The sequence below is a fragment of the Mastigoproctus giganteus genome, chromosome 4 (assembly GCF_048544385.1).
Source record: "Mastigoproctus giganteus isolate SK-2022 chromosome 4, ASM4854438v1, whole genome shotgun sequence".
NCBI lineage: Eukaryota > Metazoa > Arthropoda > Arachnida > Uropygi > Thelyphonidae > Mastigoproctus > Mastigoproctus giganteus.
Genome location: NC_143578.1, coordinates 66,079,293 through 66,097,871, shown reverse-complemented (window position 1 = coordinate 66,097,871; position 18,579 = coordinate 66,079,293). Strand labels below are relative to the sequence as shown.

The 18,579-nt window shown below is 38.4% G+C and overlaps 1 protein-coding gene across 2 annotated transcripts in view; it reads right to left on the bottom strand.

The window, feature by feature from the left end:
- wash (WASH complex subunit washout) overlaps positions 1-18,579 on the bottom strand; it is a 93,028-nt gene that overhangs the window by 40,286 nt on the left and 34,163 nt on the right. For both annotated transcript variants that reach the window (XM_090371584.1, XM_090371585.1), the window contains exon 3: positions 8,179-8,471. In XM_090371584.1, coding sequence (XP_090227710.1) covers positions 8,179-8,471 — 293 coding nt within the window. The remainder of the gene's footprint in view (positions 1-8,178; positions 8,472-18,579) is intronic.

The window sequence follows — 18,579 nt, the reverse complement described above, 5'->3', positions numbered from 1 at the left end:
TTGCACACCTCCAATCCATGGGAACCTCCCCTGAGTCTAAGGAAGCTCTCATAATTATGGCTAATGGTTTGCTTACTTCCTTTAATATAATTCGATAGATCCAATCCATCCCAGGTGCCTTCCTTATATTTAACTTCCAACAATTTCTCCTCCACTTTGCTCTCGGTTATTACAAAATCACTTAGCTCCCTGTTAGAGTTTGATAAGGTTCTGGCATTCCTCTCCTTGAATAACTCCTCGTGTGTGAATGTAGATGCAAAATACTCATTCAGTTTATCAGCTACCTGAGCATGATCATCAATAGTCAAACCATCTATGTTAAGTGGACCAATCTGACTCATCCCTTTCCGTCTGAAGTTTACATAAGGACTCTCTGCAGTTTTTCTTTGCATCCTTGGCCAAAGATTTCATATAATTTGCCTCCCTGACAATAGAGTCACCAATAACTAGTTCCTGTGGGACCAGCACATTCTGCCTTGGAGATTACCTCTGTGTTGCCTGCTGCACAGGAGTGAGCTCTGGCATTGAGTTGGGCATCTGAGAGCTTGATGGGCCCCTCATATTAATTTCTTTGAGGGGCATCTACTCTACACCTCAAACTTGCATAGACACCCATCACAATGCTGAGTTAGCACTTAATTTCTTTGCACTCTAGACACCTAGCACACACAAAGACATCCTCCTTGGCTAGAACATGTCTTGTTCCCAAAAAGTCCACAAGCATTTCACATTTTGCTCATTTTTTGAGACTAATACGTTGGAGAATCGCCCCCTTCGTTTCTCACCCATTGGGGAGAAATGAAGGGGCAATTTTGCTTTGCAGATCTAGTCTGGGTCACGATTTCTGTTTAAATACTGTTTACTTAACAATGAAATTTAATATGATTAATAAATTTTATTGAATAATTGATAAGACTATACTAAGCTAACAGATTCCTAATACAATACTACGTATTATGCTATCAGTTCAAGATACAGTGGTACCTTGGTTTGCGAGCATAATTCGTTCTGGAAACGTGCTCGTAATCCAAAGCACTCGTATATCAAAGCGAATTTTCCCATAAGAAATCGTGGAAACCCAGATGATTTGTTCCAAAACTCAAAAATATTCATATACTGTAAAAATGATTAATACAAAATACATACATACCTTTTCATATTTTTAATATTTAAATTGAATATACATAAAGCAATCGGATTTGTGGTAGGACGAATTTCACTGTCACTAACGGAATCACTGCTATCTGTTGACTCTTTCTTTTTGTATGAATTTAACAAGGAATGACACTTGCCTCCTCTTGAGGATTTCTCGGAAATATGACAATTGCATTGTCGTTAAACAGATTCATCGCTCGCACTATTACAAAATGAGGAGGCACGCTTGATACACATAAACAAAGCTGAGAGTGTGTAGCAATTGAATAAACAACACCGTAAAGGCAGAGATACACTATTAACATCTCACATTTTACTAAAGCACATTTCTAGGGGTTACTACCATAAAACAATAAAAACAATTTCCAGTTGCATTTCTGCTAGTGGAAACTGTTATAAACTGATAGTAAACTCGATCTAATTGGATTTGCGATTATACTGATAGCTGAAATTGTGTTGGTTTTTACGTTATTATGGTGAAATGTGTTTCCCCTTCACTGATATAAAAAACATAAAAAAAAAAAAAATACATTTTCAGAATCTTCTCTTCATTCCTATTGTGTTGCGTTCGGTTGGGGTGATTCTGCGTTCGACTGCCATTTCTTATAAACACAAAGGTGAATCGTGCATAAGAGAATTTGGTTTGTGTTATATAAGCTATCGTTGGCGTATTTATAAATCGTCTATGATTGAATTCGTGTAGTGTAAACACGTGTTATACGAGGACTGACTGTACTCGTATTGCAAGACCTCGCACGTTTATCAAGTTAAAATTTATTAAAAATTTTTGCTCGCCTTGCAAAACACTCATAGACCAAGTTACTCACAACCCAAGGTACCACTGTATACGGTACACTATTTCATATTGATCAAAAAATGGCGGCAAATTCAACAATGTTGGTGGCAAAACTAGTATAAGCGGTGTTGGAGCCAACAAAAATCACTAGTTAAATTTAAAAATATATATGCTAACAAATGATACCGAGCCTTCACATATCAAGCATAAATCCAGATGGGTCATTCCTGGAAAGAATTTAGAATTCCATGATTCTTAAACTCAATCTCTGTAGCAATTCATTCCACTAAGGCAGAGGTTACCAAAGTGTAGGTGTACATGTTATTAAAAAGATATTTTTAAACAAAATATGTACAGGCTGAACTAATTAGATTAACTAATTAGACATGTGGCAGAGAAGAAAAATGCATGGGATACATACAAATTAACAGGTGACACAGAAGCCTATGATAGACATAAGTTGGTCTGTAACCAAGTCACAAAGGAAGTTAGGCAGACAAAGGCAGATTACGAGAAATCTTTGGCAAAGGATGCAAAGAAAAACAGCAAAGAGTTCTATATTTATGTAGACTCTAGAAGGAAGGGAATGAATCAGATTGTTCTGCTTGATATTGATGGTTCAACTATTGATGAACCGGCGGAATTACTTAACAAGTACAGGTCACTGTTGAAAAAAAGTCGTGAATTAGGGTTGAATTTGAAAGTGTCTGCAATTCTGCCCAGACACGATAGGAGGGAGTATATGATGACAGCCCTGTCGATCAATTCGGCCCTGGAAAGATTGTGCAAGACTCAAGGGGTAGAATTTTTTTCAGCCTGGTCTGTACTTGTTAACAGGAGAGACTGCTTCTACAGGGATGGGACACACTTAAATAGAAAGGGTGCAAGAATGTTTGCTGATGCTATCGAGGCAGTGTTACGTGGGTCGGAAAACTGCTAGATTGGGGGGATACAAGGACTAATAGATTAACAGTAGCCACTGGCAGAGGTGAAAGTGATTCTTGCACTGCTTCTATTGGAATGAGCAGCAGCCTGGAAAATATGATGCAGGATATTTCAGAGACTGCTGGGAATCATTGGGGTACAAGTAAACACATGGGTTGTGTTAGTGTAGCTAAGAAAAAGAACAGGTGCATGTATACTTTCGTGTACACCAATGCTAGGAGTTTTGTAAATAAATTTGATGAATTTGAGGTATTGCTCAAAACATCAAAGGCAGATATTGTTGGGATTTCAGAGACGTGGTATCACACAGATATAAGGAATGCAGAACTGGAATTTGGGGAGTACAATGTATACAGAAAGGATAGACAGGATAGGAAGGGAGAAGGGGTTATGCTATTAGTTAAGAAATACATAAAATCCAAGGAAGTGAAGCCAGTCAACATCGCTGGACAGTGCAGTGGCGAGTCAGTTTGGTGTGACATAAGCATTGAGAGATCAAAATTGAGAGTAGGAGTGTGCTATAGGCATATTGACTCTGATGAGTATAATAAGAAACTGTACAGGTAAATAGAGTGGGCCAGTAAATCAGAGAGTCTTATAATGGGGGATTTTAATTTCCCAGATATTGACTGGAATTTGGGGGCTGGTCACTCACACACTAGTAAGGCTTTTGTGGATTTATTGGATGATTGTTTTCTACATCAGCATGTTCGGGAGGCAACTAGAGGGAGTAATACTCTTGATTTGATTATCAGTAGTGATTCTTGACAGGATCTTGACATTAAGAATCTGCAGATAAATGAACCACTAGGTGGCAGTGATCACAGTGTACTGAAGTGAGATTTACTCAGAGAGGTAACTACCATTAGGGGTAAAGGGAAGGGTTATTGCTTTCGTAAAGGCGACTACGATGGACTGAGACAGTATTTAAATTCTATACAGTGGGACCAACTGATGATATTACCAACAGCAAATTCAAAATGGAAAGCATTCAAAGAACTTATATTGGAAGCTACTAGGCTTTACATACTAACTAAGAAATATTGTTCAAGGTTTAGGCCTAAATGGATGTCAGATGAACTAATGAGACATATGCCAGAAAAGAAAAATGCATGGGATACAAATTAACACGTGACACAGAAGCCTATGATAGATACAAGTTGATCTGTAACCAAGTTACAAAGGAGGTTAGGCAGGCGAAGGCAGATTACAGGATATTTTTGGCTAGGGATGCAAAGAAAAACAGCAAAGAGTTCTTTACTTATGTAAATTCTAGAAGGAAGGGGATGAATCAGATTGGTCCACTTGATATCGATGGGTCAATTGTTGATGATGCTGCTCAGGTAGCTAACAAACTAAATGAATATTTTGCATCGACATTCACACACGAGGAGTTATTCAGCGAGGGGAATGCCAGTGGTGTATTCGAATCTGGCAGTAAGCTAAAGAATCTTGTAATCTCTGGGAGTAAAGTGGAAGAGAAATTGTTGAAGATAAACACAAGAAAGGCACCTCGGGTGGACGGGATCTATCCAGTTATATTAAAAGAGGCAGCAAAGGAAGTAAGAAAACCCTTAACCATAATTATGAGAGCTTCCTTGGACTCAGGGGAATTACCCATGGACTGGAGATGTGCGAATGTAACCCCAATTCACAAAGGAGGATCAAAGGCTGACACAAGTAATTATAGACCTGTGAGTTTAACTTCTGTTCCCGGAAAATTAATAGAGGCACTGGTTAAAGAAGCACTGCATTATCATCTAGACAAGACTTCAGTTATATCTCGGACACAGCATAGTTTTGTTAAGAGGAAGTGTTGTGTGACCAATCTGATTGGATACTATGATGTAGTCACAAAGGAACTGGATGCAAAGAATAACTTTGATATCATATATTTGGATCTTAGAAAGACTTTTGATACTATTGCACATGGAAGACTGATGCACAAATTGGAGGAGTGTGGCATTGAAGGCAAATTTCTGCTATGCATAAAGGGATGGTTGAGTGGGAGAAGACAGTGGTAATCAATGGACACTGCTCTTCGTGGACTAATGTTATTAGTGGAGTCGCCCAGGGTTCAGTGTTGGGTCCATTGTTGTTTTCTGTATTCGTTAATGATATTGATGATGGTATATCAGGCTTAATGTCCAAGTTTGCAGATGATACAAAGGTCGGCAGGGTTGTTAATGACACTAATGACATAGGCTGCTGCTACAGGATCTAGAAAAGTTGGGCAGATGGACTGAGAGGTGGCAACTGAAGTTTATCATTGACAAATGTAAAGTACTGCATATGTACTTTACATTTGTCAATGTAAATTGACAAATGTACATTTGGGAAGCAGTAACACCAGAGTAACATAGCAAATGTTTGGTAATACACTGACAGTGGTAGAGAGTGAAAAGAACCTGGGGATAATTGCACAGGCAGATATGAAGTTTTCTGAGCAGTGAAGATGGTTTGCAAGAGTAGCTCATGGTGTCTTGTCAATGATATACAGGTATTTTTCTAGCAGGTATAAGGAGGTTATTATCTCCTTGTATAAGGCAATGGTCAGGCCACACCTTGAGTACTGTATACAGGTCTGGAGGCCTCATTTTAAGAAGGATGTAGAGCTGTTGGAACGAGTACAGAGAAGGGCAACAAGATTAGTGAATGGAACAAAGGGTTGCTCTTACGAAGAAAGGCTTAAGTTTTGCAAATTACAGTGTCTGGATACTAGGCACCTGCGAGGTGATCTGATTGAGGTGTATAAAGCCTTGAATGGTTTGAGCATGCTCAATGCTGATGGGATTCTTCCTCTTGCTCAGAATAATTGCCTGAGAGGGCATAAATTCAAACTGAGGAAAGTCGGTTGTAGGATAGATGTGCGGAGGTTTGCCTGTAGCCAGCGGGTTGTTGATTGCTGGAACAAACTTCCATCTGTCATTGTACAAGTTGATAGCTTAAACAGATTCAAGGAAGAACTAGACAAACATTTGGAGCGAGTGAATTGGTGAAATGAGAAGGGTGTGTGTGTGTTTTTTTTTTGGCTGATGCTATATAAGCTTGCTTTCTTGCATCATGTGCTCTTGCTAATGCTAATACTCAGGCCATCCTACTAATCCAAGGGTGAAACATATTTTATTTAAATCTTTGAAATGAAATATATTGAAGTGTATATTAAAATATGTTTACTATAATATATACTTATCATGGAAGAATTTGAAATGAAGTAACAAGGGGGTGGTGGTGCACAAGGTATAAAAGTTTGAGAACCTCTGAGGAAAATCTTAAAACCAATTGTTTTGTTTTCAATGCATACAACTGTAAATATACAACTGAATTTGAAATTCCATGGTTCTTAAACTCAATCTTTGTAGGTGTACCCCATGAAAAACAATAAATTCAAGTAGGGTGAATTAGGAAATAGCTAAATGTGGTTTACTGTGTGTAACTTACTGTAATCCCAAGAAATGACAATTTACTTGTAAATGTCAGTTTCTGGCAAAAAAAGTCATAAAAGGTTTGACAATGGGCCCAACTATTGGGGGGGGGGAGAGGCACATTAATAGTACCCAGCTCAATAAGCGAGCAAGCAAAAAAAAAAAAATTTTTTACTTGGAATAAAGTATTTAGTGAATGAATTTTACACAAGATGAAGAATTAATTTGTACTTTAGTTACATATGAATATAAACAGTTGTTGCAGTTTATTTTTGAGCTACACATATGCTAATAAATATTAGCAAAAATTTAGTAATATATATTTATATTTCACACACACTGAATTATCAAATAACCTTGGGGTTAACTCAAGAAATGTTTGCCAAAAATTTGTTTATAAACCATGTGATGGATAGTCACGGGTGGACTTCGTGTAGCAATTTTTTTTTTCTTTTTAGGAAGGGAATGGGTATACAAGGGAAAAGATCAACTTAAAATCATACCTTTAAAATTTATATTTTAAATTTAATTTCACTTCCGTACATTTATATTAACCCTTTTTATAAAAATTACATTAAAAACTCCATGCATCATTTCATAAAATACACTGAGTTAGCTTTGCATTACCTATCTAATACCTTGTGGAGCCCCTTTTTGCCCATAACAGAATCCATTCATGTCTTGGCATGAACTTCACAAGGTGTTACAGGGTGTCCTGTGGCAATGCACCCATGCATTGCACAATGTATCCAGTAACTCGCACATTTGCAAGTGGATGGTTGTAGTGTTGAATATCCTTTTCCAGTAGGTCCCAAACACGCTCAATTTGGTTGAAACTAAGTGATTTGGGCCACAGGAGAACAGACAATTTATTGTTACGTTCCTGAAACCAGTTGGCAGTCTGCTGGGCCTTGCAGCATGGCATATTGTCTTGTTGACAGATGCCCGAGTCATCTGGGTACACTGTCATCACGAAGGGGTGTAGAACTTTGGCAGCAACAATAGAAAGGTAGGCATTCCCATCGAGCCATTGATTAACAGTGACCAGAGGACCCAGGGTATGCCAATAAAACAGTTCCCAAACCAAAACTTCATCTCCAACCTGTCAAATGCTAACAGTGCATCAAGGTACCACAGCCCCATGCTGCTTTCTCCAAATGCAGAAATATCCATAAGCAACACGATAGCGTTGGAAATAGGATTCATCAGACCAGGCAACAAATTTCCAAATGTCAGTGGTCCAGTGTTGGACTGACATGCCCACACAAGGTGGGGTTCCTTTTTGTGCTCTGGTAGTGTGTCTTGCAGTGAGCTTGGATACCTGTGATGGCCATCAATTGCCACAGCCTAGACGAGCTAATGTCTGATGCACAGTTCACGTGAATATTGGTCCAACTATATTGTACAGTGTAATTAGCTGAGCCACTGTTATATATCGCTGCTCTGTTACAACAAAACACACTGACCATGCATGTCAAGCACATGTGGCTGTCCTACATGTGATCTTTAGTTGATTGTCCGACCGTGGTCGAGCCAGTCAAAAAGATTTGTGATACCACAGAATGGGAACACTTAATTATATTGGCTGTTTTTGAGATCCTGCACATCTTATATCACAATAATTTCACGTTCGAATTCTGAAAGCTCAACACAGACCCATTCTTCCTAACAGGCACTCAAAAACTGATTCCTATGTATGAACTACAATCTTATATCACCCATTCACAATTTTGAGTCTTCAACATCATAGATTGCATATTCCTACACAAGGGGTGCTGTTAATGTGAAACCAACTTGGTGTATGTGTCAGATGCAATTAGTAAAACAATTTGCAAAAGATAAAAAATTAATACTCACGGATTCTCTGATGTATTGAACAGGAGTAGAGTACTGACAGAATCTAGTTCACGAGGAAGGCGGCCCAAACCTTCTTCCATTATTCCATCCCTTTCTTTTTTGTGTTCTGGTACTCTGACATTGTAAAACTGAAGCTTTTCATTTAAAACTTTATCATCTGGAGTGACATGTTTTGCTCTGATGTGATAATTACTTCTCTCCAAATGTGTGAGAGCTGACTTTTGATTATTGCCAAACATTGTTTTATACTTGTCTAAGTGATCAACACCAGGATATTTGTAACTTGAAAATACCTTGAGAAATAGAAAATTATAAGTAAGTTATTTCTGGCATCCAAATCACAATTATTAAATCACATTTTACTATGAAACCAGAAATAAAATTTAGTTGACATTTTAAATCATATGTAAATGATTTCTGTATATTGTACTATACATACTACATCCATCTCATAAATTGGGTTGATATATAAATTTCAAGAATAAGTTTCTAGTACAGTCAGTTTTAAGCAAGCAAGCGAACGAGAGAGAGAGAGAGAGAGAGAGAGAGAGAGAGAGAGAGAATAACTCTTAAAATGACAAAACAGTTAAAACATCTGGCATAGTGAGAACAGGGTATATAAAATGTATTAATAAATTAGAAAATACGTTATTAATGTCTTATAACATGAAAAATAAAAAAAATGGATGTCAGTCTCTTATGCAGTTTCTAAAATTTATTTATTTTTTTATACTGGTAGATGGAAGAAGAAAGAATATCTAGCAAATTGAGCATCATTCAGTAATCAAATTTTTGGTCAAAGAGAGAAGAAATGCTAAAGAAATTCATGTAAGAAAGACTAGAAATATCACTCAGTTGCTACTACTGCAAGGTTGTCAGCAGAGTTCAAAAGAGGACAGAAGTCAATTCAGGATGAAAAAAAAAAAAGTTTTGAACACAACCATCAGCTGGAAAGTACTGGCTCAATTTTCTGGGATTTTTTTTTAAATTTTATAAAAGGATTTTTGTTAATTGATTACCTATGCACTTAAAAACTACAAGTTAAGGAGAATATTATGCCATGCCCATGTGCACCCATGCACAAATTCCAGGTTGCACAGGCTAAAATCCATGAATGTGGATTTGCACAATAAATCCACACTGCAAATCTAGTCCAAAGTGACTATTATTTTTCAGAAACATTAAGTCTGGTCTTCATGGAACTCATTTTAAAAGTGAAGAGCTAACCTGTTGTGTAGGAATGAATCAAGTGCTGTGCTAAAATTCAAATAAACAATGCCAAAATTATTTTCTACATCCAGATCATGAGTGATATTGTCAAAATAGCTTAACCAGGTTAGTTAAACTAGACTTTCTCTTAATACTGTAAAGAACTGTTTGTAGTAAAATGCACAACTGCCTAAATATTATGTAATGTTCTGATGAAGCAACAAAATATTCCCATTACGACAGTTAAAGCATGTCACTCATCTAAGTAAACTTCCTTGAGCAATGAATAAATACATTAAAATAATATTTAAGAAAGCCAGACAGTTTCACAACAGTGGTCATGATACTAAATGTTTAAAAAGAGTGCCCCTAATTTATCAATAGTGACTCTAAAGCTCTGCTATTGATATGCATTTACTACATGTGCAGTGACCTGGAAAGAAAGACAGGGTATTTAAAAGGCTTGCTGGGTTCTCATGGGGCAAGCAATTATATGGACTGCATTAAGATAACAGCAAAAACCGGCACATATATGTTTGCCTGTACACTAATGCTAGGAGCATAAAAATAAGTTGAATAGAAGAACTGGTTAAGTCATCAAATGGGGACATCTATAAGAATAGTAGAAAAACAGGGTGCCACTCTGACACGGGGGGGGGGGGGGAGGAATATGCCAAGTATAACAAAAAGGACACATACATGTATACAGGGTGATTCACTACCAGTGCGACAAACTTGCAGGAGGTGTAGGGGGCACAAAGACGAATTGGAATCACATAGCACTGCAGGGTCCGAAATGCCTTCGTCATGCAGTAGAGGATGTTGAACGGGAGGTCGCGTGAACAGCGATCCCGCTGGAAGTCAGCATTTGTGAACCGTTTCTGTTGAAGAAACCAAGTAGCAAAAGTCCTCGGGAGTGGATAATCCGCAGGCTCCAATGATTGGACGTGTTGCAGATGGTATGAACTTGTTTGGTTTGTTGACAGTATCCTCCATACAGTGGATTGGGAAATACCCAATCGTTGGCCTATCGCTCGAGTACTCGTACTCAGATTGCCTTCTGCAAGACGTAGGACATTTTCCTAATTGTCTGGCGTCCTCGTCATTCGCTCTCGATTCATGGTACCTCTCGTGAAACAACCAGTCTCACGTAACCTTCTGTGCACATGTGCGAAAATTGTATGATGAGGAGCACGCCTGTGTGGGAAACGTTCCTGGTACAAGTGCAGAGCGGCACGCCCGTACGTTACAGTCCGCAGCTCCATATGAGAGGTGCATGTCGGCCAGTTCAACATTTGAATACTCGTCCATCCTACCACCTCGGGAACCGGTTCACAAATGCTGACTTCCAGTGGGATCGCTGTTCACGCAACCTCCCGTTCAACATCCTCTACTGCATGATGAAGGCATTTCGGACCCTGCAACGCTATGTGATTCCGATTCGTCTTTGTGTCCCCTACAACTCATGGAAGTTTGTCGTACTGGTAGTGACTCACCCTGTATATATTTCTGTCACAGCAGTTCCCAAATATTAGCGCGCATAATTGCCGTTTTCTCTCTTTTAAATCAAAACTACTAAGCCAGTCAAGTGTGTATTCTGTAAGTAGTGTCATGTTATTTTGTACAAAATTAGCAACCAGGGAACAGTGATATAAAAATAAATAAATAAAAGCTGTTTACTGGTTCCCATCTTTTCCACAAGATGTTAGACCTCTGCTGAGTTTACCATACTCAAACTCAAGCAACTGGCTTGCCAAGGGTTAAAAAAAAAAAAAAAAAAAAAAGATTTACCCTGTACAGCATGTTTGTTTGTTTGTTATTTGGTTTTTAGGAGCATTAGCAACCAAGGCCATATTGTTCACTGACCTTTCCACATTCTCTGTATTTGGTGGGAACGGGCTTGAACCCCGGTCTAATCATGAAGCGTGTGCTATGCACTGCTGCTCCTGCCGACCTGGCGATGGAGGTGCCCATGTACAGCCTGAGACCAAAGTAGTAGAAGCAAACACAGATAGGTGCATATAAGTCAGGACAGTAGACAATCAGAGTGCAGTCAAGGGTTCAGTGAAGATAAAGAGGATAAAGTTAAGACTGATAATGTGTAAAAGTTTCTTGAAGATGATATAGCAAAAGGGTGTATAAAGAACAAAATGTTATTCTTATCTTGGATAAGTTGAGTTTCTTTAGTGGGAAAGGAAATCTAGAGGGGAAATGAAAAACATCCATTAAAAATTCTATAAAAAAGGCATTCATACAGCACATAGCTCAAATTTTCTGGTGAGCCACAATAGTAATGATCTAAAGGAGCAGCCGTTTTCATATTTGGAAAAATAGGTCTTGAGTGTCACGAAGCATAACAGAAAAAAATTCTTGCAACAACAACACACCAGGGTTGAAATAAACTTTATTGTAATTACATATAACAAAATAAATACAAAAATGGAATATATAAGTAAAATGCAAATTTAGTGAAATAAAATTGATAAAAATCAATAAAAGTATTAAAATATAGTAATCAGCTTTCAAGTCAAGGTGCTTCTTCTTCAGCTGAAAAGAATATGCAGCATACGGTATAAAGAGGGTTAATTTAAAACATGATCAGTTTAATATCATTAAATTTATTATTTTACTTATGGGTCATTCCATATCAAGTGATCAAGGGGTCCCTACTCCGCTGTCTTTCAATTTTGTTCAAATGTGGTGTGACTTTACATACATGTGTCCCATGAACTGACAAATTTCAGCTCCATATATAGTGTGGTTCAGGCACTAGGGCCTATTCTATCTCGATTATCCATGAAATGCAAATTCAATTGTGAAGAACTTGCAGTTTCACATGTTGCTATTACACAACCACAGCATCTAGCACCCTGAAATTTGGTAAAGTTGTTCAACTTTTTGCACTGAACATGAAAATTCCACTGGCAAAGCTCGCAAATCAATATATTTTTAAAAATTAGGTCTGAAACTGGCCATGAAAATTCATTGCAAGAATTCTGAGCCATGTTTTGGCAATATCCATAACTTTAATATAAAAATCTCTGGTAACCTGATGTTTGGCCAATTTATTAACTGTCTCCATGTCCCAATATTGCACAAGTATCAGCAGAGAAGCTTGTTTCCATACCCAGATAATTGCTCATGAATATGTGGCCAAAATTTGAAACACCAAATTTTGTTAAACAAAATTTGATGTTTAACAAAAATTGTTAAACATCAAAAGGGGTGACCTTTAGATTTGTTTTCTCTAGTAGCATTGGAAAGAGCAGATTTTTTTATACTAGAAACCAGTTTTCCCCATTTTGGTGTCTTTCCACTTATGGTATGAAAAAAAAAAAAAAAAAAAACCTTTGAAGATCATGCACTTCCTTGCATGATATGTATTCCATGGTCATTGGTTAACATGGCATGGAGCCAAGACCCCAATAGATAGAAGTCTGAAATTTAGTACACTTACTCAACTTTTTCTGAGCACAGAATTTGCTCTATATTTTGAATGATTAAATTTATTATTGTACTTACTCGAAATAAAATTTACTATTTGTCTTTCTGATTTTAATTCAGTACACACCACCTGTACTTCACCTTAATGTGTTTGCTGTAGTATTTAATTGATATGTATTCTCAGTCATATTTGAACGTGACTAATACTTTAAGAGAATTTTGTCCAATATTTATTACTAGTCAAAGTTCAAAAATGTGAATATTTCAAAGTACCTTTGAGAAGCTTAAGAAGCCAATATTCAGTGTTGTAAGTTTGCTAATTTTTAAAAGGAATTTTTTTTTTTTTTTTATGTGAACCCCAAACACGAGAGGTATTAGAACCTATAGTACTTAGTACCGTGCTTGGGTTGGAGGTTGAGAAGACGAAAGAAGATATTTGTTGACATTGGACTTGAACTTCTGTAGACTGTAATTTTCAGGAAATGAGTACGAAGGAAAGTTGTTCCAGAAAACGGCAGTTGAATGATTAAATTAGGAAGATGAAAAGTTGGTTCTGTGGGTTTGAAGTTGAACAGAAAATGGACGTTGGCTGGTGGCAGCACGTGTTCGGACTGTTTTGAAAGAGAGAGCGGGAATTATAGAAGCCAATTCAGAAGAACAGTGCCCATGGAAGTATCTGTAGAAGAGGCATGCAGCAGAAACAGTACGTCTATGAGAAAGCGAGTGGAGAGACTCTGTTAGAGATGAATCATTAATTAACCTAACTGCCCTCTTCTGAATGGAATCAAGAAGCCTGAGAGAGGTTTTGGGGGCACCACCCCAGATGTGGGAACAATATTCCATGGCAGGGCGGATTTGCAATTTATACAGTGAGCAGCTGTTTGGAAGAAAAGTAATGCCGAGACCGAAAGAGAAAACCAAGTTTTTTAGATGCAGAGGAAGCAATATTTGTAATGTGCTTGTGCCAAGAGAGATTACAAGTCAGGGTAATCCCCAAAAGAGATATATCATTTTGCCTAGAAATCGGAATGTCACTAAAGATAAGCATAGGAGCAGAAGAATCCTTTTTGCAAGATATAAGACAAGACTGAGTTTTAGAAGGGTTGAAATCAACTAAGTTGTCTTTGCCCCACTGGAGAATTACCTGAAGATCGGCATTTAAGGAATTGGTAGCAGATTTTCAAAAAGTTGAAGCTGATTGAGCAGGACAAGGTTTCTCAAAATGGAAAGTGGAATGCAATGTGCTATCATCGGCAAAACTATGGATGGGATTTCCATTCAATGGAAGGAGGTCATTAATATACAAGAGGAAAATACTGGGGGAAAGAACTGAACATTGGGGGACAACGGCATTAGTGGAGAAGTTAGAAGACAGAGAGCCATCTACCATCACCCTCGGTGAGCGATCAGAGAGAAAACTGGATAACCAATTACTAAAAACAGTTGGCAAACCATAAGATGCAAGCTTGTTTAGAAGACCTTTATGCCAAACACGATCAAAAGCCTTTGAGATGTCAAGAGCAACTACTTGTGTTTCACCGAACCTTTCCATTGAATTAGTTCATAAATGGGTAACATAAGCCAGAATATCACCAGTGGATAGACACTAACGGAATCCATACTGGCGATCGTTGATCAGACGGAAGGTTTCCATGTAGTTTAAGAGTTGGCGGTTAATAGATTTCTCCATTACTTTAGAAAGAATAGAAGTAATTGCAATGGGACGATAACTGGATGGGAGGGATTTGTCACCCTTTTTAGGAACTGGCTGGATATGAGAAAATTTCCAAGTAGAAGGAAAAACACCTTTGGAATAAGAAAGTGAAAAAAGGCGGCAAAGAATAGGAGTAAGTTCAGGAGCACAGGTTTTGAGAACTAGTCGAGAAATACCGTCCGGACCTGGAGCTTTCTTAGCATCAAGATTCATCAAAATCCTTCTGATATCCTTTTGATAGAAGACCACAGGAGGCATTGAATGGAGCATGTTGGGAATGGTGGGAGGTGTTTTACCAAGATCATTAATACATGAGCTGGAAGAAAAATGGGATGCTAGCAGGTCAGCTTTATCCTTGGCTGAAGTGACAACAGAACCATCTGGTTTGGACAGAGGTGGGAGCAGAGATGGGCAAAAGTTGCAGCCAATAGCTTTGGAAAGAGACCAGAATGCTCGGCTACCATTAGGGCAAGAAGCAAGTTTTCTACTTTTAGCCTGTTCAAACTCTAGTTTGGACTGATTAATAACTGCTTTACAATTGTTGCGAGCTTTGGTGTAGGCAGAAAATGAAACTGAAGAATTAGAAACAAGCCAATTACGACATGCAACATTCTTCTCTTGGACAGCCTTAGCACAATTATTGGAAAACCAAGGTTTAGATAAAGGACGAGATTTTAAAGTGGAGTGTGGGATAAAGGATTCCATTCCTGCAAGAATAATTTCACTGACATGATCTGAGCAAACGTTGACATCAGAAGTTTTGAAACAGTAATCCGACCAAGGAAAAGAAGAAAAGAAGTCTCGCAGGTCAATCCCATCTTGCATTCTTGTAATGCCAAACAACATGAGGTTGGGAATAGCAATGAGATAAAGGTTCCATTGGAGAAGAGACAATCACCAAGTTGTGATCTGAAGTGCCTAAAGGACCTCTCACTTCGACCATGTACTTAGAAGGGCTGTTTGTGAGAAAAAGATCAAGCGTATTGGCTGTACGATTAGGATTATCAGGTATTCTTGTAGGTAAATGAACAATCTGTGCTAGGTCATTAGTAATTGCAAAAGCCTCAGCATCTCGACCTGCTGGGTCGGTGTGACTAGAAAATGGAAGCCAGCTGGAGTTGTGAACATTAAAATCACCAAGGAAAATTACCTCACTGTTAGGAAAGTTGGACTGGAGAAAGTCAAGTTGCAAAGAGAGGAAGTCAAAGAGCTCCAAGTGATTAGTGGAGTTGGGAGAACGGTAGAGACAACAGTGAATTTGACACAATGAGGTAGAGAGATTTTAAGCCAGAGAAGATCAAAGAGAGGAGATTCCAAATTGCCAAGTCTCTGACAGGAAATATCAGAACGGACATATGCACAAGTACCACTTTCGAGGCGAAAGGAATCATACGGCAAATAATTTGGGCATCTGAGATGAGCAGCAGTTGAATCAACCGATAACTGAGATTCTGTCAGAAAAAGTATATGGGGTTTGGCAGACTGAGTGGAAATGGACATCGCTGAGATTAGAATTGAGACCAAGTATATTTGTGAAATGAATTAGGAAGTGCTTGGGAGGTTTAGATCTTTTCGCAGATAAGATTGCTCTATTAGTTTGACAATTCATGGTGTATTCAATAGTAAGAAAAAGTGGTTGGGACATGCTGTATGAAGTAATGAAATTTTTGGATATGGCATACATGTGGTAAGAATATATCCAGATTCTTGACATAACGTGGCCTCGACAATGCTCCCCGCATACACACTACTCGGACTCCCTCCAGTCACTATCTGGCAGAGTAGAGGCTGCAAGATTATACACTAGCTGATCCGGAAGCCTCCTAGAGAGTTATCAATAGGTTTGGTAGAGTGTACTAACTAGCAGCCGGCCTGTAAACACCGTTTTAGAGCTGTACCCTCGAAATGTAAGGAATATTGGATCTCGCCACAACGTTCATCATAACCTCAAAAGTCATCAATCATACTGCACTCCGAATATCAAAATGCATTGCTTCCATGGAATCAGAAGATACACGATTTGCATTGCTTCCATGGAATCAGAAGATACACGAGATAAGCTCATTGCATGCACTATAGGTTGTGCTGACAATTCCATGTGCCATGTGGTGTCCCTTCAGAGCAAATGTGGGCTGAAATCAACACACAAGTTTTCCCTAAAAGATCAGAAGTTGATAAGCCTGTGTGGAGTGAAATTCAATAACACATCCCAGATCTGCCCAGAACCATGAAGCTTTGCTTTTAATAAAATTTGAATTTTTGCAAAAATCTTGCTGTAATCCTTTTGGAAAGAAAAACCACATAATCAAGAAAAGCTTAAATAATCAATTTCTCAAATTCAGACTATTTGAAAGACAACTAAAATTGATATAAAGCCAGGCCAGAAGCTTTACCAATCATAATAGCCAGAAAGCACAACAGATATCATCAGCAAAGGATGTGATCAGGATGATAAAATGGATGTTTCAGAAAGTCTAAATACAAGTTTGACTGCTAGAGGTATTTTGCCCCTAAGATTTCAATGAATTTCCAAAAGGGATTCACATGGCTATGCAAAGTGGAATATTAGTCAAGTACAAAATGTAATTATCAATAAAACTGCAAATGTTGGAGGCCTTAATTCCTATGATGTTGCGAAACTTAGTACAAGTAAGCAGTGTGGAGACTGTTTAGATTATGCTCAGCTGTTGAAAGGATTGAAGCAAAAATTAAAAATATCAAGCAGGTCAGAACAACTCCAAATTCTGATATTAGCACCAGTCAGTTGGACAATAAGGAAGACAATGGAAGAGTCTGATATTTCAGAATAGTCAAAATTCCAGGGGAAAAAAATAAATAAATAAAAAAAGTAGAGGAAAAAGATGCTTTCTTAAAACATGAAGCATAAAGTGGTTGACTTCTTTCAAGATGGTGAATTTGTGAATAGTCAAATGTGCCCTGGAAAGAAGGATTTCATTTCTGTTAGAAATGCTGAAGAAGAAAAGATGCAGAAGTGATTACTGCATAGCAATCTAAAGGAAATGTATATAGTCTATCAACACTGGAATGGACCTAAAGTTGGGTTTTCAAAGTTTTGTGAGCTTCGTCCGAAGTGGTGTGTGTGATGGTTGGTTCAGCAGGGACACATTCCATTTGTGTATACACAATTCATAAAAATCTTAAATTTATTTTAAGATTACAATATTCTCATTGGTAAGAATGCAATTTAGAATCCAAAGATGGTATGCTTCAATGGTGTGAACAATGCTCTGGAATCAAAGTACTAGAAATATTCCTAGAATGTTTCTAGTACTTGAGGTTGTCCTTGAGGTTGTTACAGACATTCTCTGAGATATGCCAGACAAGCTGTACTTGCTACCAGGGAGTCTAAAACGCTGATGGAACTGATATTCGGGTGACACTCAAGTCAAGTGGACCTAATTTCGGTGAAGTCCGGACGGTCTGTGACAGCCAAATCCTCTGCTTGCACCTTCACGATGGTGGGACTGTTAGTAATCCTGGGTATAACCTCCATGCACAAGTACATGGTGGGTGATCACCCAGGTGTAAACCAACATAAACAGGGGGTTGAGGTGTGGCACCCACACCACATGGAGGAACGCCACCCCTCTGTGTTACCAGGCAGTACTAGGTGGTAGATGACTCTCATCAACCGGTGAAATACCACCACTTTGCTTATTGGAGGCTTGAAGTGGTGGAACCCATGTTTAGTCTCTAGAGCTAAGTTCCGGCCAACCCTTCCCTATCTCTTCCATCATGCAGTATGATTGATGACTTTTGAGGTTATGATGAACGTCGTGGCGAGATCCAATATTCCTTACATTTCGAGGATACAGCTCTAAAACAGTGTTTGCAGGCCGGCCGTTAGTTAGTTCACCGGACCGAACCTATTGGTAACTCTCTAGGAGGCTTCCGGATCGAATAGTGTATAATCTTGCTACCTCTACTCTGCCAGATAGTGACTGGAGGAGTCCAAGTAGTGGTATGCAGGGAGCATTGTCGAGGCCACGTTATGTCAAGGATCTGGGTATATT